Source organism: Macaca nemestrina, chromosome 6 (genome assembly GCF_043159975.1).
Source record: "Macaca nemestrina isolate mMacNem1 chromosome 6, mMacNem.hap1, whole genome shotgun sequence".
In the NCBI taxonomy this organism is placed as follows: domain Eukaryota; kingdom Metazoa; phylum Chordata; class Mammalia; order Primates; family Cercopithecidae; genus Macaca; species Macaca nemestrina.
In genome coordinates, this window is record NC_092130.1 from 53,618,896 (window position 1) to 53,640,873 (window position 21,978).

Genomic DNA, 21,978 nt, shown 5'->3' on the forward strand with positions numbered 1-21,978 from the left:
GCAAGCCGCGGGGGGCGGAGGTGGCGCGGGCCGCGGCGCCGCACACCCCAACATGGCCGGCGCGCCCTGGCGCCTCCACGTGACCGTCATCGGCCAATGGGGAACGGGCAGCGTGCTTCGGCGGCCCGGAGGCCGGGCCTGTAAATTTAAAATCTGGCACTCGGGCAACCGTCCGCTCGGCACGCCCGCCTGGGCGGTGCCCGGACGGGACTCAGGGCGGCAAGGAAGGACGCCCGGGACTGCCCACCCGCGCGGCCCTGGGCCCAGCGCCCTCCGGGCCCTCCCGCCGCCCCGCGGGGACCCCTTGGAGGGGCCGGGCCTGCGAAAGGCGGGAAGGAGCCCGGAGGTTTCCGGGGCGGATCTGCGCCACCGCCCACACTCGGCGGTTCAGGGAAATTCAAATATAAACGTTCCTAAAAGCCACACGCGAAACTCAGAGTCCCCGGCCACCGCGGGCGTGGTAACCTTAACCCCTGTTCCTGTGGAGGGCTCGGGAAACGGCTTGGAGGCTGGGACGCTGTGGAATTACGTAATAGGCACTTGAGTCCGGAGTTCCAAACGCACTGCTTGCAGGTTCCAAGTACCAGCCTTTATTTTTCTCTCGGGTGGAAAATTATATCAGGCAACTTCTTTCCATGAAATTGAGATCTGTGCGTCTTGAAGCCGACAGATTATCACAGAAAAACCAGCAACCCTGATTTTAAATCATTTGCTACCAGTGTTAATGGGCGATTCCTAATCCGTTTGTTTCTTAAGGGTTTGTAAAATCAAAAACAGCTCAGAAATGATACGATTAACATATGACGGTGAGTAAATATGAGCGCAAGCTGTTTCATACTCTTAAAATCAGATGCATAAAAATCTGAACATGTGGAAATTTAAGATGAAATAATTTTTTGCTTTTAAAAAGAGGCTCCCAAGATGTCACTGGCAGCTACTTCTAATAGAAAGCACATTTCATCCCTTTGAAAAGTTCCTAATTTTTAGGCTAACGTTTATTGGGACTGAGTGCCAGCACTAGGCTTTTCATGGATTACCCATCCACACAACCGCCGTGTGATATAGGAAACTGGATTGTATCTATTTGAAAATTCATCCGGACGGGCGCGGTGGCTCACGCCTGTAATCTCGACACTTTGGGAGGCGGAGAGGTGGGAGGATCACCTGAGGTCAGGAGTTCAAGACCAGCCTGACCAAGATGGTGAAACCCCATCTCTACAAAAATACAAAAATTAGCCGGGCATGATGGCGGGTGCCTGTAATCCCAGCTACTTGGGAGACTGAGGTGGGCGATTCCCTGGAACCCGGGAAGGGGAAGTTGCAGTGAGCCGAGATGGCACCATTGCACTCCAGCTTGGTGACAGAGACACCGTATTCCAGCTTGGGTGACAGAGACACCGTCTGAAAAAAACAAAAAAAAACCATCCATTTTATAGCTGCCCAGCAGGCGACAGACGGGACTGCTTTTGACAGGTCCCAGGATTCTAATTGACTCGAGTCTGGCCCTTAACTATACCCTAGATGGCCACCTTACCAACTGTTAGGAACGCTTCTGTAATTAATGGTTACTTACTTTAAAAATGGCAGAAATGAAGACCAGGATATTCTTTTAACTATTAATCAAGTCATGTACATAAGAATTAGTGAAGAACACTGGGAGCTGCATATTCGTCACAGATGAATTTCTGGCACTCTGTGAATTATGACCATTCTCCTTATTAATGGTTCTATTTCCTGTCCGGTTTCCTGAAATATCTTCTTTCTTTTTTTGCGGGGTGGGGGAAGGGTGGCAGGGAGACGGAGTCTCGCTTTGTCGCCCAGGCTGGAGTGCAATGGTACAATCTCGGCTCACTGCAACTTCCACCTCCTGGGTTCAAGCGATTCTCCTGCCTGGTGGGACCAGCGCCACCACAGTCGGCTAATTTTTTGTATTTTAGTAGAGACGATGTTTCAACGTGTTGCCCAGGCTGGTCTCGAACTCCTGAGCTCAGGCAATCCGTCCACCTTGGCCTCCCAAAGTGCTAGAATTACAGGCGTGAGCCACCGCGCCCGGCCATGAAATACCTCCTTTCTTAACCTCGTTGAGAATTTAAGAACCGAAAAGTTTCGACTTTAAGTATTCAAGTAATCTTAAAAGGAACTTTAAAATCTAAATTACTGATGAGAAAACCAGCCGGGCGTGGTGGCTCAGCCTGTAATCCCAGCATTTTGGGAGGCAGAGGCCGGCGGATCACCTGAGGTCAGGAGTTTGAGACCAGCCTGACCAACATGGAGAAACCCCGTCTCTACTAAGACTATAAAATTAGCCGGGACTGGTGGCACATGCCTCTAATCCCAGCTACTCGGGAGACTGAGGCAGAAGAATCGCTTTAACCTGGGAGGTGGAGGTCGCCGTGAGCCGAGATCGTGCCATTGCACTCCAGAAGCGAAACTCATCTCGAAACAAAAAAAAAGAAAGAAAAGAAAATGGGGATGATTTCTACTTGCACAGGATTTGTGTAGATTTAATAAAACAATTTATGCAGTGCGTTAGACATATAACACGTGAAGGCTAAATAGTAACTCTTACTAATAGTAATCATGTGTTTCCAGTCAAAACCAAGAAAAAAGAATGGAAAATCTTGAAGCCTTAGCATTAGGTAATTGTGGCCGGGCATAGTGGCTCACATTTGTAATCCCAGCACTTTGGGAGGATGAGGCAGGTGGATCACTTGAGGCCAGGAGTTTGAGACCAACCTGGCCAATATAGTGAAACTCCATTTCTACTAAAAATACAAAAAATTAGCTGGGCGTGGTGGCAGGCACCTGTAATCGCAGCGACTTGGGAGGCTGAGGCAGGAGAATCATTTGCTCCCAGGAGCTGGAGGTCGCAGTGGGCCCAGGTAGCGCCATTGTATTCCAGCGTGGCAACAAGAGCAAAACTCTGTAGCAAAAAAAAAAAAAAAAAAACACAAACACACACACACAAGAATTAGACAATCGTGCACATTTTTAGTCAGGTACTTTACAAAATATACACTTTCCTTATTCTCTAGGTGTTTCCCATACCTAATGCTAAACCTGGAATATGGCCTTCTGTACTCTCATACTAAGTGAGTCAAGCTCCCTTTATTCAAGTAATTCCTGAAATCTTATCCCTCCAAAGTTTCCCCAATGAATTGGAAGTAACAAGTTGTAAGTTTGTAAGTGACAACCCTTCTGCATTTATTAGGATAGTGGTGATTTCAAATCTCCTGCCTTTGTTTTCACTACACACCTCCATTTACTTGTCAGGGCACATGTCCTCATTATTGGTTAGACCATATATAACCCCACCAAGTCTCAACATGCCATGCCATCATTTCCCTCGCCCATACTCCTCCCACAACTACCTCACTACATATAAAGAACTCAATTGACATTTGTCCTACTTTATGTATGTCATTTGGATCTGGGACAGAAAAATATAGGATACATAAGACATCTGGGGAGAAGGGGCCATACTAGGATTGGGTGAGAAGAAACGGGGAGGAGAGACTGAAAGCTTAGCAATAACCCACTTTTGTCTCCGGAGAGGGGAGCGACAGCTGGCAGATAACTGAGTATACATTGCAAACAAATAGGATAGCTAGGACTGTGACACAAAATGAAACAAAAAATTGCTAAATGATATCTCTTCAATATATGTTTGCTGAATGGATGAATGAAAAAATAACTGAATACATGATGTCCTGGAACAGGTTGTTTGACTACATATATTTTACAAACTTGATACTTTTTCCAGTTATTATAAAAGTGTAGGCATTATGTTTTAGAAGGTTGAGTGATTATCCAGAATGTCTTCCAAGTCTGATTTTGATTTTCGTGTTTAAAAAAAAAAAGCTTAGGAGTTTTAAAGTATATTTACCACCTTTAAGAGGATTGTTCTTATAGCACAGCCACCTGAAGGTTTTATACTGCTCAAAATTGTTATTTTTTTATGTGTATATATATATAGGTAGGGGTTTTAAATTTTGAAAATAAGAACAAAAATTTTAAAATTAAAAAAAATAGGGGTGAATGGCTGGGAGCGGTGGCTCACGCTTGTAATCTCACGACTTTTGGAGGCTGAGGCGTGCGGATCACCTGAGGTGAGGAGTTCAAGACCAGCCTGGCCAACATGGCGAATCCCCATCTCTACTAAAAATACAAAAATTAGCTGGGTGCGGTGGTGGGCGTGGCACCTGTAATCCCAGACACTCAGGAGGCTGAGGCAGGAGAATCACTTGAACCCAGGAGGCAGAGGTTGCAGTAAGCTGAGATCATGCCATTGTACTCCAGCCTGGGCAATGAAGCAAGACTCCGTCTCAAAGAAAAAAAAAAATATATGGGTGAAGGAGAGTCGAGTGACAGTAAACCAGATGGGATTCCCACAAGAATGAGGAATTCATCCTAAAAAGGGATAAGGAGAGGCTGAACAAACAAAAACAACATGGCATATGTATATGTACTTCACGGAGCTTGAGTAAGAAACGAGTCTCCTTCAGGCCTAAATGCCCAGAGATTCACATATTTTAGAAAAACCAGCTGGATGCGGTGGTTCACACCTGTAATCGCAGCACTTTGGGAGGCCGAGGTGGGCAGATCACCCGAGGTCAGGAGCTCAAGACCAGCCTGGCCAACATGGTGAAACCCCGTCTCTACTAAAAATATAAAAATTAGCCGGGGCTAAAATTAGTGGGACGAGATCATGCCACTGCACTCCAGCCTGGGCAACAAGAGCTCTGTCTCAAAAAAAAAGAGTCTTATTTATTTGCTCACTCATTAATCCGTGCATTTATTCAACAAACATTTGTTGAACACTTACTACATGCCAAGCAAGGAATGTCTAAGGTACATGATCCCTGCTTGGAGAAGCTCAAAGGCCCAGCTACAGGCAGGCAAACATGTATATAATAAATTATGCCTCGAAGTGTCAAGTACTAAACAGGCATGAACAAAGCGGTGTAGGCATGTCAAGGATGGAGCAAGTTTCTGTGTGCAGGAGGAGGGAGCAGACAAGATGATCTCTGAGCTGGGCTTCTAAGAATGTCAGCCTCCAGGGACTGGCAAAAGGACTCAGAACCTTGTGGAGGGCTGTAAATGGCAACCCACAGCCCCCAGGGAGAATTAGAGGGAAACTCAGACAGAATCTCTAATTCCCCATGGTTTTATTTCAAACCACACCAAGCAGGAGGTGCTTTAAACTAGGGATTTGTAAAGTGGTAAGATAAGTGTATTTTAGTCAATAATCTTAATTTAGGCCTGGCTTACATTAGTCAAGAAAAATGGAAAATTGATAAAATTACCATATAATTTTTAAAAAGTAAATTACTTAAGCTATCATAACAGTTATGCCTTGCCTAAAGCAAAACAAAAACAGAAAAACCAATGAAGCAGGAAATGCTAGAGTACCTCCTATGTGCAAGGCACTCCACTGGATGATTGAGTTTTGTTTTGTTTTGTTTTGTTTCAAATTTAAAAAGAAACGAGGTCTTGCCATGTTGCCCAGGCTGGTCTCCAACTCCTGGGCTCAGGCAGTCCTCTGCCTTAGGCTCCCAAAGTGCTGAGATTATAGGCGTGAGCCACCATGCCTGGCCTAGGAGTTTTTTGTTTTGTTTGTTTGTTTGTTTGTTTGTTTTTAAGTATAAGATAGTTCCTTCCCTCAGTGAAGGCACTGAATTTTTTTTTTTTTCTGTGTGTGTGTGGAAATAAAATGTTTACATGTGATTAAATAGGGTAAGCAATGATGCCATAAATTATGAAGCCCCAAGGGATTGACATTGATGACAAGTGTCAAATCACTGAAACTGCTAAAATTTAAAGAAGGACTCACTTCAGTTAAGGACAACATGATAGAACATCCTGCAAGAGGACCATTTGAACTGGACATGGAAGTAGGGGAAAATGTATTCAGTTAATGATTTGAATTACACAAATTAGCTGTATAAGTTTTTCAGGAATAAAACTATAATGTAAAATGAGATGACTATATTTTGTATGAAATATTTGTATTTGTGTACGTTGAGAATTTTTTTTTTTTTTTTTTTTTGAGATGGAGTCTTGCTCTGTCACCCAGGCTGGAGTGCAGTGACGCGATCTCGGCTCACTGCAAGCTCCGCCTCTGAGGTTCATGCCATTCTCCTGCTTCAGCCTCCCCAACAGCTGGGACTACAGGCGCACGCTGCCACGCCCAGCTAATTTTATTTATTTATGTATTTATTTATTGTATTTTTAGTAGCGACGGGGTTTCACCGTGTTAGCCAGGATGGTCTATATCTCCTGACCTATGATCCGCCCGCCTCGGCCTCCCAAAGTGCTGGGATTACAGCCATGAGCCGCCGCGCCCAGCCATGTTGAGAATTTATATTGGTAACTGGGCAAGAATTATCCAGGATTTGGTTGCCCACATACTTGGAATTTAATGCTACAAAATATATTCTGTTAAAGTCTCTGAAAAGAGATGACACTGAAAAGTAAATAGGGACTTCTCCAATTTACATACAGAGTATAGGAGCAACTGAAACTTTTATATACTATTGATGGGAGTGTAAAATAGTACAACCACTTCAGAAATTGTTTGACAGTTCTCCAGCCTGACCAACATGGTGAAAGCCCATCTCTACTTTAAAAAAAAAAAAAAAAATTAGCCAAGCATGGTGGTGGGCGCCTGTAATCTCAGCTACTGTGGAGGCTGAGGTAGGAGAATCTCTTGAACCCAGGAGGCAGAAGTTGCAGTGAGCCGAGATCACGCCACTGCACTCCAGCCTAGGCAATACAGCCAGACTCCCTATGAAAGAAAGAAAGAGAGAGAGAAGGAAAGGAAGGAAGGAGGGAGGGAGGGAGGGAGGGGAAGGAAGGAAGGAGGGAGGGAGGGAGGGAGGGAGGGAGGGAGGGATTGTTCGACAGTTCTTTATAAAGGTAAAAATGGGTCCTGTAGTCCAGCAGTTCCACTCCCAAGACAAATGAAAGCATAAGTACGGCCGGGCGCGGTGGCTCAAGCCTGTAATCCCAGCACTTTGGGAGGCCGAGACGGGCGGATCACGAGGTCAGGAGATCGAGACCATCCTGGTTGACACGGTGAAACCCTGTCTCTACTAAAAAATACAAAAAAAAAAAAAACTAGCCGGGCGAGGTGGCGGGCGCCTGTAGTCCCAGCTACTCGGGAGGCTGAGGCAGGAGAATGGCGTGAACCCGGGAGGCGGAGCTTGCAGTGAGCCAAGATCACGCCACTGCACTCTAGCCTGGGCGGCAGAGCGAGACTCTGTCTCAAAAAAAAAAAAAAAAAAAAAAAAAAGAAAGCATAAGTACACTAAAAGACTTGAACAAGAAGTTTATAGTAGCTTTGCTCATAAGAGCTGAAGGGGTTCAGAACATGCCACCCCAGAATATGTCGCTTTGGCATATTGATTATTTTGAGCTGAAGCCAATTGGGAATTACAGCAGATGTAGAAAAGACTCTCGGCCGGGCGCAGTGGCTCACGCCTGTAATCCTAGCACTTCGGGAGGCCAAGGCGGGTGCATCACGAGGTCAGGAGTTCGAGACCAACCTGGTCAACATGGCGAAACCCCATCTCTACTAAAAATACAAAAATTCGCTGGGCATGGTAGCGGGCACCTGTAATCCCAGCTACTCAGTAGGCTGAGGCAGGAGAACTGCTTAAACCCAGGAGATGGAGGTTGCAATGTGAGATCACACCACTGCACTCCTGCCTGGGCAACAGAGTGCAACTCCATCTCAAAAAAAAGAAAAGAAAAGAAATGTATATAAACTCTCAGTCCTAACCACTTCTTCAGTCTTCGTTTTTTCTTATGAAGCCTCTGGTACACTAAAAAAAATTAAGTAAAATTTGTATACTTTTATCCTATTGAAATGTCTCAGGTTGGGTGGGCGCAGTGGCTCACGCCTGTAATCCCAATACTTTGGGAGGCTGAGGCGGGTGGATCACAAGGTCAGGAGTTGAAGACCAGCCTGGTCAACATGGTGAAACCCCATCTCTACTAAAAATATAAAAATTAGCCAGGTGTGGGGACAGGTGCCTGTAATCCCAGCTACTCAGGAGGCTGAGGCAGAGAATTGCTTGAACCCGGGAGGCAGAAGTTGCAGTGAGCTGAGATTGCGCCACAAAGAAATGTATCAGGTCAGTTTAATTCTCAGGCCCAGCCACAGAAGCTAAGAGTAGGGGAAAGTTTTTACCCCCTACATAGCCAAAACTGAAAAAGATTCAAATGTTCCTCAACAGGAGAATAGAAAAATGGATTGTGGTATAAGTACTATTTAGCAATTTAAAAAAAGGAATGGCAGGTACACCAACCACATGGTTGAATCTCATAAACATTATAATGAGCCATAGAAGCCAGGTAATAAAGGGTACATCTTGTAAGATTTACTTATTTAAGTTTAAGAACAAATAAATCTAATTTATGGTGAAAGAAATCAGAACAGTGATTTCCTACAGGGTTGAGAATTGACTGGAAGGGGTCATTAGGAAACTCTCTGGGCCCAACGTGGTAGCTCACACCTATAATCCCAGCACTTCGGGAGGCTGAGGTGGGAGGATGGCTTGAGCTCAGGAGTTCAAAACCAGCCTGGGCAATATGGTGAGACCTCCCATCTCTATTTAAAAAAAAAAAAAAAAAAAAAAAGGCCAGGAGTGGTGGCTTCCAGCACTTTGGGAGGCTGAGGTGGGTGGATCACCTGAGGTCATGAGTTGGAGCCCAGCCTGGCCAACATGGTGAAACCCCATCTCTACTGAAAATACAAAAATTAGCTGGGCTTGGTGAGGCATTGGTAGCCCTAGCGACTCAGGAGGCTGAGACTGGAGAATCGCTTGAACCCAGGAGGTGGAGGTTGTTGTGAGCTGAGATCAGGCCATAGCACTCCAGTTTTGCCGACAACAGCAAAACACCGTCTAAAAAAAAAAAAAGTCCTGGGTGTGGTGGCTCACGCCTGTAATCCCAGCACTTTGAGAGGCCGAGGCGGGCTGATAACCTGAGGTGGGGAGGATAACCTGAGGGTCGGGAGTTTAAGGCCAGCGTGACCAACATGGAGAAACCCGGTCTCTACTGATAAAGTACAAAATTAGCCTGGCCTGGTGGTGCATGCCTGTAATCCCAGCTACTGGGGAGGCTGGGGCAGGAGAATCGCTTGAACCCGCGGGGTGGAGATTGCACTGAGCCACGATCGCGTCACTGCACTCCAACCTGGGCAACAAGAGGGTAACTCCGTCTCAAAAATAAAAATAAAAATAAAGGCCCTGTGCGGTGGCTCACTCCTGTAATCCCAGCACTTTGGGAGGGCGAGGCGGCCAACATGGTGAAACCCCGTCTCTACTAAAAATACAAAAATTAGCTGGGCGAGGTGGCACGCGTCTGTAGTCCCAGCTACTCCAGAGGCTGAGGCAGGAGAATAGCTTGAACCCGGGAGGCAGAGGTTGCAGTGAGCGCACGGAGATCGTGCCATTGCACTCCAGCCTGGGCAACAAGAGCGAGACTCGGTCTCGGAAAAAAATAAATAAATAAAAAAATAAAAACAAATAAAATGGTTGGTGCAGTAGCTCATGCCTATAATCCCAGCACTTTGGTAGGCTGAGGTGGGCGTATCATTTGACATCAGGAGTTTGAGACCAGACTGGCCAACATGGTAAAACCCCGTTCCTACTAAAAAAAATTGACCAGGTACGGTGGTTCACGCCTGTAATCTTAGCACTTCGGGAGGCCAAAGTGGGCGGATAACTTGAAATCAGTAGTTCGAGAACAGCCTAACCAACATGGTGAAACTCCGTTTCTACTAAAAATAACAAAAATTAGCCAGGCGTGCTTGCGCATGCCTGTAATCCCAGCTACTTGGAAAGCTGAGGCAGGAGAATCGCTTGAGCCCCGGAAGTAGAGGTTTCAGTGAGCTGACATCGTGCCACTCCACTCCAGCCTGGGTAATGGAGTGAGTGAGACTCCTCAAAAAAATAAAAATAAAAATAAATTTAAAAAAATTAAAAAGAGCCGGGCGCGGTGGCTCACGCCTGTAATCCCAGCACTTTGGGAGGCCGAGGCGGGCGGATCACAAGGTCAGGAGATCGAGACCACGGTGAAACCCCGTCTCTACTAAAAATTACAAAAAATTAGCCGGGCGCGGTTGTGGGCGCCTGTAGTCCCAGCTACTGGGGAGGCTGAGGCAGGAGAATGGCGTGAACCCGGGAGGCGGAGCTTGCAGTGAGCCGAGATCGCGCCACTGCACTCCAGCCTGGGCTGGGTGACAGAGCGAGACTCCGTCTCAAAAAAAAAAAAAAAAAAAAAAATTAAAAAGAAGGCCGGGCGCGGTGGCTCAAGCCTGTAATCCCAGCACTTTGGGAGGCCGAGACGGGTGGATCACGAGGTCAGGAGATCGAGACCATCCTGGCTAACACAGTGAAACCCCGTCTCTACTAAAAAATACAAAAAAACTAGCCGGGCGAGGTGGCGGGCGCCTGTAGTCCCAGCTACTCGGGAGGCTGAGGCAGGAGAATGGCCTGAACCCGGGAGGCGGAGCTTGCAGTAAGCTGAGATCAGGCCACTGCACTCCAGCAAGGGGGACAGAGTGAGACTCCGTCTCAAAAAAAAAAAAAAAAAAAAAAAAAAAAAAAAATTAAAAAGAAAATAAAAAAAAAACCTTCTGGAACCACAGGAATGTTCTATACCTTGAATAAAGTCATGGGTACATGGGTACATACAATTACCAAGACATTAAATTGTACACTTAAGATCTGTGGATTTTACTATATGTACAATACATTCCACCATGATAAAAAATGAAAATATTGGGAGGCTGAGGCGGGCAGATCACAAGGTCAGGAGTGCAAGACCAGCCTGACCAATATGCTGAAACCCCGTCTCTACTAAAAATAAAAAATTAACCGGGCATAGTGGAGCACGCCTGTAGTCCCAGCTACTCGGGAGGCTGAGGCAGGAGAATGGGGTGAACCCAGGAGGCACAGCTTGCAGTGAGCCGAGATCGCACCACTGCACTCCAGCCTGGGCTGCAGAGTGAGACTCTGTCTCGAAAAAGAAAAAAAAGAAGAAGAAAGAGTGAAACAAGTGACTTGAAGAGGGTTGTTGTCATTTTTGTCTTGGAAAGATTGGAATATGAATAAAGTATTATGAAACAGATCTTTAAAAAGAAAAACATCGGCTGGGTGCATTGGCTTATGCCTGTAATCCCAGCACTTTTGCAGACTGAGGCGGGTGGATCACCTGAGGTCTGGAGTTCGAGACTAGCCTGGCCAACATAATGAAACCCTGTCTCTTTTTTTTTTTTTTTTTTTTTTTGAGGCAGAATCTTGCTCTGTTGCCCAGGCTGGAGTGGAGTGGTGTGATCTAACTCACTGCAACTTCTGTCTCCTGGGTTCAAGCAACTCTCCTATCTCAGCCTTCCGAGTAGCTGGGATTACAGGTGCCCGCCACCACACCCAGCTAATTTTTACATTTTTAGTAAGGCTGGGATTTCACCACGTTGGCCAGGCTGGTCTTGAACTACTGACCTCAGGCTATTCACCCGCCTCAGCCTCCCAAAGTTTTAGATTTACAGGCATGAGCCACCGTACTTGGTCGAAACCCTGTCTCTGCTAACAATACAAAAAGTATCCAGGCTTGCTTGCACGCACCTCTAATCCCAGCTACTCAGGAGGCTGAGGCAGGAGAACCGCTTGAACCCAGGAGGTGGACGTTGCAGTGAGCCAACATAGCACCACTGCACTCCAGCCTGGGCAACAGAGCAAGACTTGGAAAAAAAAGAAAAGAAAAGAAAAAAGAAGAGAAGAGAAGAGAAAATAAAAGAAAAGAAAAGTTCAGTAGTCACTGTGGCATTCATTTGGGAAAATCACCCTGTGGTAACCTGAATCAACTTCTTCATAAGATTTTCAGGAACCTGGTGTCATTTATAAGAAATTGGTTTCATTTCTCCAATAGTAACTTCTTAGTTACTTTCATTCACTATTTACTTCCTTCAACAGATTTAAGTTGGGTTGATCTCAAAGTGAAGGATGGAGAAATGAATTCTCTATTGTCATAAGGAAAAGGGAAGTCATGAAGTTAGAAGTGTCAGTCCACCATTTTTATTTTTTAAATTACAGTGAATCAAAATATCTGCTTCACTGCAGATGAATTAAGATGCTATTCTTGGCCGGGCGCGGTGGCTCACGCCTGTAATCCCAGCACTTTGGGAGGCCGAGACGGGTGGATCACGAGGTCAGGAGATCGAGACCATCCTGGCTAACACGGTGAAACCCCGTCTCTACTAAAAAATAGAAAAAACTAGCCGGGCGAGGTGGTGGGCGCCTATAGTCCCAGCTACTCGGGAGGCTGAGGCAGGAGAATGGCGTGAACCCGGGAGGCGGAGCTTGCAGTGAGCTGAGATCCGGCCACTACACTCCAGCCTGGGCGACAGAGCGAGACTCCGTCTCAAAAAAAAAAAAAAAAAAAAAAAAAAAAAAGATGCTATTCTTGCCGGGCGCTGTGGCTCACGCCTGTAATCCCAGCACTTTGGGAGGCCGAGACGGGCGGATCATGAGGTCAGGAGATCAAGACCATCCTGGCTAACCCGGTGAAACCCCATCTCTACTAAAAAAAATACAAAAAACTAGCCAGGCAAGGTTGCGGGCGCCTGTAGTCCCAGCTACTCGGGAGGCTGAGGCAGGAGAATGGCGTGAACCCGGGAGGCGGAGCTTGCAGTGAGCTGAGATCCGGCCACTGCACTCCAGCCTGGGCGACAGAGCGAGACTCCATCTCAAAAAAAAAAAAAAAAAAAAGATGCTATTCTTCCTATGAACTACTATAGCGGTCATTTGGAACCCAACATATTGCTTTTTTTTCTACCTTTTCAACTAAATCTTGACTCTAAGGCAGCAGAATGTCTCCCCGGGGGACAATGCAATGGTGCAATGATGTCATCTTTCTGTCTGCCAGGGCCCATATGCAAGTAGAACCAACACAGGACAATGGAAGATCTAAGTACCCTGATCTTTCACCAGACTCTTATTCCTCATAATGAATCTACCATATCAAAGAGATACTTGTGCATACTTCCTTTGAGTAAAGCACCCTAATGAACACAAATCAAGAGACACATACTTTTGAAACTTTTCAAAACATAAACATTTTCAAAACAAAAAATAATTACATGTGGAATGTATCTTATTTCCTGTTATTTTTGTCTAAAAATAAGAAATTGATCTGTAATGTTTATTTTAGTGAACATGTATCTATTCGTGCTCAGATAGTACCAAATATAGTAAATAACATGTAATGTAAGACTTACTGTCTCTAAATACCACCAGACTATTTCAGTTTCAAGTTTACTGTGTCATGTCAAATGCTTCATCAACTGGTCATGACAATTGATGGAGAAACTGGAGGAAATCAACCACTTAATTAAAATGCATACTTTAAATACTGTGTAGTGTGCTAAGCAATGAGAGAACGAGCCATGGATGTAGCAGCTGCCTCAAATATAATCTAGTTAACATTAGACATGTTACTAGAGCTAAAAGATGTTCAGCTAATAAGATACCTGCATCACATATTAACAGGCACAAGATGAATGTGAAGGTTTGGGAATTTGGTAAAATGAGATTACAGAATTGCACATTAGGAACAGAACTATTGCTCTGTGATAGATCACGGGCAATACACCATTAAAGTCCAAAAATGATCTGAATGTAGGAAAGTTAAGCCTTCAAACATCTGGTTGGGAGGCCAAGGCAAGTGGCTCACGAAGTCAGGAGTTCAAGACCAGCCTGGCCAAGATGGTGAAACCCCGTCTCTACTAAAAGTACAAAACTTAGTGGGGCACGGTGGTGGGTGCCTGTAATCCCAGCTACTGGGGAGGCTGAGGCAGAGAATTGCTTGAACCTGGGAGGCGGAGGTTGCAGTGAGCCAAGATCGTGCCACTGCACTCCAGCCTCGGCGACAGAGGGAGACTCTGTCTCAGAAAAAAAAAGAAAAAAGAAAATCTGGGCCAGGCGCGGTGGCTCATGCCTGTAATCCCAGCATTTGGGGAGGCCAAGGTGGGTGAATCACTTGAGGTCAGGAGATCGAGACCAGCGTGACCAACGTGGTGAAACCCCATCTCTACTAAACGTACAAAAATTAGCTGGTAGTGGCGGCACACGCCTGTAATCCTAGCTACTCAGGAGGCTGAGGCAGGAGAATTGCTTGAACCCAGGAGGCAGAGGTTGCAGTGAGCTGAGACCGTGCCACTGCACCCAGCCTGGGGGACAGAAAAAAAAAGAAAATCTGGCTACAGATCTCATTCTGGCCTTTGGACTGGGAGCAACAAGAAGTGTGGAGAATGCTTTGGAGATACAGTGGGCTAATTTTACCAATCACTAGACAGATAAAACTGGGAGCATTTGAGGGAATAATGAGGTTTTGAGGATCAGGTAAATAAAAGCAAGACAGCACAGGACAGCAGGACAGTCAGGCATACCCACGTGTAAATCCTACTCAGTCAGTCCCTTTGTGACCCCTAGCAAGTTACTTAACATCTGCAAACCGTCATTTTTTCATCTGTAAAAAGCAGAGGAAGAACTACCATATAGGGATGTTGAAAGACTTGAATATGTTAGCATATGCCAAGGGTATCTGACACAAGGGTAGTACTCAGTACATATTTATTCCTTTGTCTTCCCCTACAAAAATAGATATTAGGATCCTTGCTTCCCAATTCTGAAAGGAACTATTTAATTTAGCCCATAAGGCATTATACTAAAAATCACTGCTTGTTACACATTGCATTTTCAAAATGTTAACTGTTTTACCTTGCCATACTCACTAATGTTTATATTGGCATGGAGTCAATATTTACACAAATATTGAATAGTGTGTGTAGTGATTGACTTACTATAACTTGATTCAATTTAACAAACTTTCAGTTACTGTTACTATAGTCGGCTCTAGAGAAATTATGAAATGATCAAGACGCAGAAACTAACAGGGTGTGCCAGGAAAGACCTGCATTGTTAGTAACCCAACCTCTCTCCAAACACAAGACGCTATGGCTTGAGTTTGGATTTCATAGCCAGTTGTATTGTTTTAGTAATTATTTCTTACATATCCTGGAACAGTTTGATTAATTTAAATTGACTTTTGTAATAGAAAGAATAAATCACTTTCAGTTGATGTTGTGAAACTATAAACAGGCATCTAGTTATTGCAAAAAATGGAAGGAGATAAGATCTATTTTTCTTAGATACACATAATATTATAATCTAGATTTTCCCTTTGTGTGTCCCCACACCACATCCACATTTTGAAGAGAAAAAAAACAAAACAAAACAATGCGTGCTCTCTACATGACCACAAGACCAACCACTACTGCCTGCTAGACAGAAAAAGGGTGGCATTAAGTGTGCAGCCATCTGCTTGTCACTGGCTCCTGGCGAGGCAAGAAAAGCTAATTAGCACCCTCACTCCACCCCCACTCTCGCCTCCATGCCCCACCATCTGGCTGGTCACCCCTTGCCGCCAACGTCAGTTTCTTCCTGCACCCTCTAGCTTGAGGAGGCCAGAGACATTTGCCTTCTTAGGAAGCGGCAAGAACAGGCTTCAGCAGCACCTTAAGCCATGAATTTCTAAAACTGAAAAGAGATTACATAAATTACCTCCTCTCTCCGTCAGCAATGCTCTCTCCTTCGCTGATCCCTGTTATCTTACCTAAAACATCTTTTCCTCTTTATCCAGGAAAATAGGTCTGGAATCCAGTCTGTTTTGTAATTGACAGTTGACTAATGATCAACAGGTACCTAATTCCTCTCTCATCAATTTTATTTAAGGATTTGGGGGCAGAAAATGGGATGCCAAATTATTCAGTAAATGTAGAGTATTTCACCATAAAGCCACAGGAAATGGTGAAAGGGGACATTTAATTGAAACAGTAGTGACAGCTCAAATCCCTTACTCATTAAAGAGATATAGAATAAATAGGACATCAGCTAAGCAGACTAAGATTTTAAGATTTCACAGAATAATCAGTGAACTTTCTAATGAGTAAACAAATACAGACTAGCTATCAGACTAGCTATCACCAGACATATGATTATCCTATTTGCCTGAGAAATAATGCTATCTGGATAAACTGGTGTTTGTTTCACTAAAAAAAAAAGAAAAGAAAAGAAAGAAAAAGAGAAAGAAAAAAAATCTTGCTAACCTAGGATGCAATTTTTTTTAAAAAAACACGTTATTTTTTCCCTATACTTCTTTCTTGTTCTGACTTCTTTCTTCTCTTTTTCTAACTCGTAGTAATACAAGCCATATACTTTAAAAAACTTAACAGTGCCAGCTTAAAAAAGGAAAGGCAATAGGAAAATAGAAAATAAACTCTGGAAATTTCAAAACTGTAAATATTGGCTTAGAATATGAATCCGATTAGAATCTGAGAGATAAGCTGTAGCTAAGCTTACTATGAAAAGACTTGCTCCTTAGTTATATTTCAAAAGCAACAATGTAAACTTGGAAAAGAAGACAAACTATAAAAAACTATGGAGTTTTGATGCCAGAATTTTTACCTCGCTATAATAACTTGGTAGAAGAAATTGTCCAAGTGTATCTTTTTTAATTTTAATAACAGAAGGAAAGGTAGGCCAACTGACTTTAGTTTAGAATAGTTTTCTAAGGCCGGGCGCGGTGGCTCAAGCCTGTAATCCCAGCACTTTGGGAGGCCGAGACGGGTGGATCACGAGGTCAGGAGATCGAGACCATCCTGGCTAACACGGTGAAACCCCATCTCTACTAAAAAATACAAAAAACTAGCCGGGCGAGGTGGCGGGCACCTGTAGTCCCAGCTACTCAGGAGGCTGAGGCAGGAGAATGGCGTAAACCCGGGAGGTGGAGCTTGCAGTGAGCTGAGATCCGGCCACTGCACCCCAGCCTGGGCGACAGAGCAAGACTCCGTCTCAAAAAAAAAAAAAGAATAGTTTTCTAAGTTAGATGAAATAATGCTGTGACCCAGATCTGAACAGAATACCAGATGCTTCCTACCTACAGGAGACATTTGCAATTTTTTTGACTGCTCACCCTCTGAACTGTCTTCCTATGTTTGAGGAATTCCTCACCATTTGAGTCTTAGTAAGAAACAGGGTCCTGCTCCCACTCTAGATGCTAAAAATCCATCCACCCATGTCAGCCGCCTATTTCTTTTGCAGGCCTAGGTTTCGCCAATCAGGTGTACCAGCTCCAGATTTTTTTTTTTTTTTTTTAAATATAGGATCTCACTCTGTCACCCAGGCAGGAAAGTGCAGTGGCACGATCTCGGCTCACTGTAATTTCCGCATCACCACATCCAGCTATTTTTTCGTATTTTTCACAGAGACAAAAAATGTTGCCCAGGCTGGCCTCAAACTCCTGAGTTCAAGCAATTCAGCTGCCTCGGCCTCCCAGAGTGCTGGGATTACAGGTGTGAGCCACCACCCCTAGCTCCAGAATTTTGACTCTGGAGTCAGTCACTCAAAGCAATGGAAGAGAGGCACGTCCATTCTGGTAGCTACACCCAGTTTCAAAAGTCAGTCAGGGCCGGACGCTGTGGCTCACGCCTGTAATCCGAACACTTTGGGGGCCAAGGTGGGCGGGTCACTTGAGGTCAGGAGTTCGAGACCAGCCCAGCCAATATGGTGAAACCATGTCTCTACTAAAAATACAAAAATTAGCTAGGCATGGTGGTGCACGCCTGTAATCCCAGCTAGTCAGGAGGCTAAATCACGAGAATTGCTTGAACCTGTGAGGCACAAGTTGCAGCGAGTGGAGATCACACCACTGTACTCCAGCCTGGGTGACAGAGCAAGACTCCATCTCTGAAAAAAAAAGGAGTGGGGATGACAGCACCATCCTACGTGCTGGTGAGTGTGGCAGCTGTAGAGTCTCCTCCTCCTTGGCAGCAGCAATGACCTGCTCAGACACAATCTGGGACCCCAGTATGTAGCCTCCTTTGACCTTGGACTTCTTGCCCTCCCATGATTCTGTGAGCTACCCAAAATGTTTTCAATACTGTCCTTTTCTGCTTATGCCAGAATCAGTTTCTGTTACTGATTCTAAAGAACCCTAAGGGACACAGAGCCTCTGGAATAGTGACTTATAATTAAAAAGAGAGAGGAACCAGGACATGAAGTATAGTTTCTTATAAGCTGTGTAGTACTCACAAAAGACATCTAATTGAAGATAAGATCATTAATTTAAGTGTGTATTTTTCCTTAATGTGAGCCAGGGAGGTGTTTCCAGGAGGACACATGGGGGAGGAGGGAGGCTGCGGAGGACAGGTGGGAGGGGCAGCGGGAGAAGGGGGCTCCGGGCTGGGGGAGGCGGGTTTCACTGACAGTTGGGAAATAGTGAAGGGAAACCTCATCCCTTTATCGAGGTCTAGGCCCAAAACTCTTGCAAAATGCAGGGTTTGTATCTGAAGGCCTCTGGCCCGTGTGCCCGCTGCCATTCCCTCTGTCCCTGAGATCTCCAGAAGAGAAAGGAGCTCCAGCAGCGCGTTCTTTGGGTGTGGAGAGGAGCAGAGCAGGATGGAGCCTGCAGGTCATGCCAGGAGTCACCACAAGGCTGTGGCTGTCAGCTCAGGTACCAACCTCAGGCAGCGGGATTGTAAGAACACCTGGGATGGAAAGCCATGTGCAGAGGATGAGGATATTAGACTACCTCTTTTACAAACAAAACTCTTTTAGTCTAAGCCTGATTATAGTGCTCCCTTTGGCTGTACATATACTAAAATTGGAATGATACAGAGAAGATTAGCATGGTCCCTGTGCAAGTAAAATGCAAATTTGTGAAGCCTCCATTTAAAAAAAAAAAAAAAAATTGGAGGCCGGCACAGTGGTTCATGTTTGTAATCCCAGCACTTTGAGAGGCTGAAGCGGGGGGATCATGAAGTCAAGAGATCAAGACCATCCTGGCCAACATGGTGAAGCCCCATCTCTACTAAAAATACAAAAATTAGCTGGGCGTGGTGGTGCACACCTGTAGTCCCAGCTACTCAGGAGCCCAACGCAGGATAATGGATTATCACTTGAACCCGGGAGGCAGAGATTGCAGTGAGCTGAGATGGCAGCCATTGCATTCCAGCCTGGTGACAGAGCGAGACTCTGTCTCAAAAAAGTAAAAAAATAAAGGAAAGAAAATACAGCCTAGACATATATTGAGGCCTTCTGTCTAGAAAAATAAAAATAAAAATAAAAATTAGCCAGGCCTGTTGACTTTCACCTGTAGTTCCAGCTGAGGCTGAGGTAGGTTGGAGGATTCCTTGACCCTGGGAGGGTCGAGGGTGCAGCGAGCCTTGAAGCCATGATTACACCATTGCACTCCAGCCTGAGTGACACAGCGAGATCCTATCTCAAAAAAAAAAAAAAAAAAAAAAGCCTAGTTATAATAGAGCAATATTCTAAGTGTTTTGTTTGGGGTGATGAAAAAGTTTGGAAATAGTGCTAATGGTTGCACAACATCATAAATGTAAGTAGTGGCACCGAACTGTACACTTAAAAAATGGTGAAGATGGCAAGTTTTGTTGCACATGTTTTACCATAATTTTTATTTTTCTTTCTTTATTTATTTTTTTTGTTGAGACGGAGTCTTGCTCTGTCGCCCAGGCTGGAGTGCTGTGGCTGGATCTCAGCTCACTGCAAGCTCCCCCTCCCGGGTTTACACCATTCTCCTGCCTCAGCCTCCCAAGTACCTGGGACTACAGGCGCCCGCCACCTCGCCCGGCTAGTTTTTTGTATTTTTTTAGTAGAGACAGGGTTTCACTGTGTTCGCCAGGATGGTCTCGATCTCCTGACCTCGTGATCCGCCCGTCTTGGCCTCCCAAAGTGCTGGGATTACAGGCTTGAGCCACCGCGCCTGTCCAATTTTTATTTTTCACAATTTTTATAAATTAATAATTTTATATACCAAAACCCATTGAACTGTACACTTTAAGTAGATGAATTTTATAATATGTGAGTTATGTCTCAACAAAGCTGTTTTTGCTTTTCTTTTTTTGAGATGGAGTCTGGCTCTGTTACCCAGGCTGGAATGCAGTGGAGCCATCTTGGCTCACTGCAACCTCCGCCCCACAGGTTCAAGAGATTCTCCTGCCTCAGCCTCCCAAGTGGCTGCTATAGCAGGCGTGCACCACAATGCCTGGCTAATTTATGTTTTTATTATTAGTAGTAGTATTATTATTAAATTTTTGAGACGGAGTTTTGCTCTTGTTGCCCTGGCTGGAATGCAATGGCGCCATCTCTGCTCACCGTAACTTCCGCCTCCCGGGTTCAAGCGATTCTCCTGCCTTAGCCTTCCCAGTGGCTGGGATTACAAGCATGAGCCACCGCACATGGCTAATTTTGTATTTTTAGCAGAGATGGGGTTTCTCCATGTAAGTCAGGCTGGTCTCCAACTCCCGACCTCAGGTGATCCGCCCACCTCAGCCTCCCAAAGTGCTGGGATTAGAGGTATGAGCCACCGCTCCTGGCCTTAATTAATTTTTTTTTTTTTTTAAGGCTGGATAATAGAATGTTAGGAAGGAGCATGTCATTTAATGTGATGATCACTGTAGTACAGAAAATAAGCAAAACTTGCCTTTAGCTGTAATACGTGATTATAACATTAAAGTCTATGTGTGGTTGGCAATGGACTGCCCCCAGTTCTCTCTGAGAATTTCCTGATGTGTCCTCAGGAGTGGATGCTTCTCAGCCTTGTTTCTGCTGTGTAGTTCTATCCTATCACATCATCATGGCTCACTGGTCCAGAGGTGATCTCTGAGTAAAGAAGGAACAATTAGCTTCTCTTTTCCAGGAAGTAGACATTTTGAAGAAGCCCTTGAAGCAGCACTCTAAGGAGAAGGTCTCTGCACGTGTGCATGCTCACAGAGTTCTCCAGATGTGCCCTGGCTTCTGTCCCCTTGAGGCATGGTCTCCCACTCTTCCCTGGATTCAGAGTTGCTCTGGTATTCTAGTAGCGCCTCCACCCCTTGGTTTTTTGTTTTTTGCTTAAGCTGTTTTAGTTTTTAGTTCCTTGTGACCAGAGAATATTTAATTTAATATAATACAGCACAAATCTTTAATATGGTATTATTTCACTGCTAACACAGAATTTCTGGTTTATGGTAAAATAAAGATCATATGATCATCTGCCACTTCCCACTGTCCTTTCTGAAGTACAAGAACTCCAAACAGCTACAACTGATGTGTTTTAAATTATTTGAAGGTAAGTTAACGCAGTGTTTTAGAAAATAATTTAAGGAATCTGGGGAAGAAATATGAAGTCTCTTAACTTATACGCTTTTTTTTTTTTTGTCCTGGGTAGTGTGTGTGTGTGTGTGTGTGTGTGTGTGTGTGTGTTTAAGTAAAATGACGTTATACTTCCTTTCAGAATTCCATCATCACTTGGGAGATTTCTGTGAATCATCACTAAAGCCATTCACTTTCTTATAACTAAACAAGAATCTTCTTCTGGAGTTAAGTATCAGATATGAATGTTCTCACTGACCTCCTCAGGAAGCAAAAGTCCTAAATCATTATATGGCAGTGAAGGTACAAAAAAAAAAAAAAAAAAAAAAACAGGAAATAAAGCAGAACTGTTGCCAACACATACAAGCTGCAGTAGCACCCACAAAATGTGTAGTATCCATTCTAACACATTCATTGGACTGGATTACATTGTGTTATAGACTCAGTTAACTCTGGAAGAACGTAATAGGTGTTTATTGTTTAACCTATAATGCAAAACATAATTAAGTCTATAGTCTCCAATTCTTCTCAAGTTCAAATGAAACCAACAATTTTGGTTTTGTCTAACATTCAGGATGTGTTTCTAATTGAACTGAAATCACAGTAATCACCTCCACTTTCTCTCTTGGGATCTCTATCATAAAAATTAATTGTATGATTTTGCCCCTCCCACCCAACCCCCCGTCTCCTGGAAGAAGCAATACTTGTACTTGCTGTACCTGAAAATCCCCATTCAGGGCAGAGGTAGGTATTATTG

At 44.6% G+C, this 21,978-nt stretch overlaps 1 protein-coding gene and 1 non-coding gene across 3 annotated transcripts; both read left to right on the top strand.

The window, feature by feature from the left end:
- Window positions 1-52: 52 nt before the first annotated feature.
- Window positions 53-21,828, top strand: LOC139363782 (uncharacterized). Of its 2 annotated transcripts, XM_071098522.1 has the most exons (4): window positions 53-806; window positions 11,982-12,068; window positions 18,404-18,579; window positions 21,364-21,828. In XM_071098522.1, exon 1 carries the CDS (start codon window positions 53-55, stop codon window positions 542-544), a length of 492 nt encoding a protein of 163 aa, XP_070954623.1. In that variant the 3' UTR covers window positions 545-806; window positions 11,982-12,068; window positions 18,404-18,579; window positions 21,364-21,828. The 2 variants fall into 2 exon arrangements, with proteins under 2 accessions (XP_070954623.1, XP_070954622.1); XM_071098521.1 differs by lacking the exons at window positions 11,982-12,068; window positions 18,404-18,579; window positions 21,364-21,828 and adding an exon at window positions 12,934-13,079.
- LOC112423379 (U6 spliceosomal RNA) lies at window positions 18,700-18,801 on the top strand. Its single transcript, XR_003013853.1, has one exon. It is a non-coding gene; the product is annotated as a U6 spliceosomal RNA (small nuclear RNA).
- Window positions 21,829-21,978: the final 150 nt, after the last annotated feature.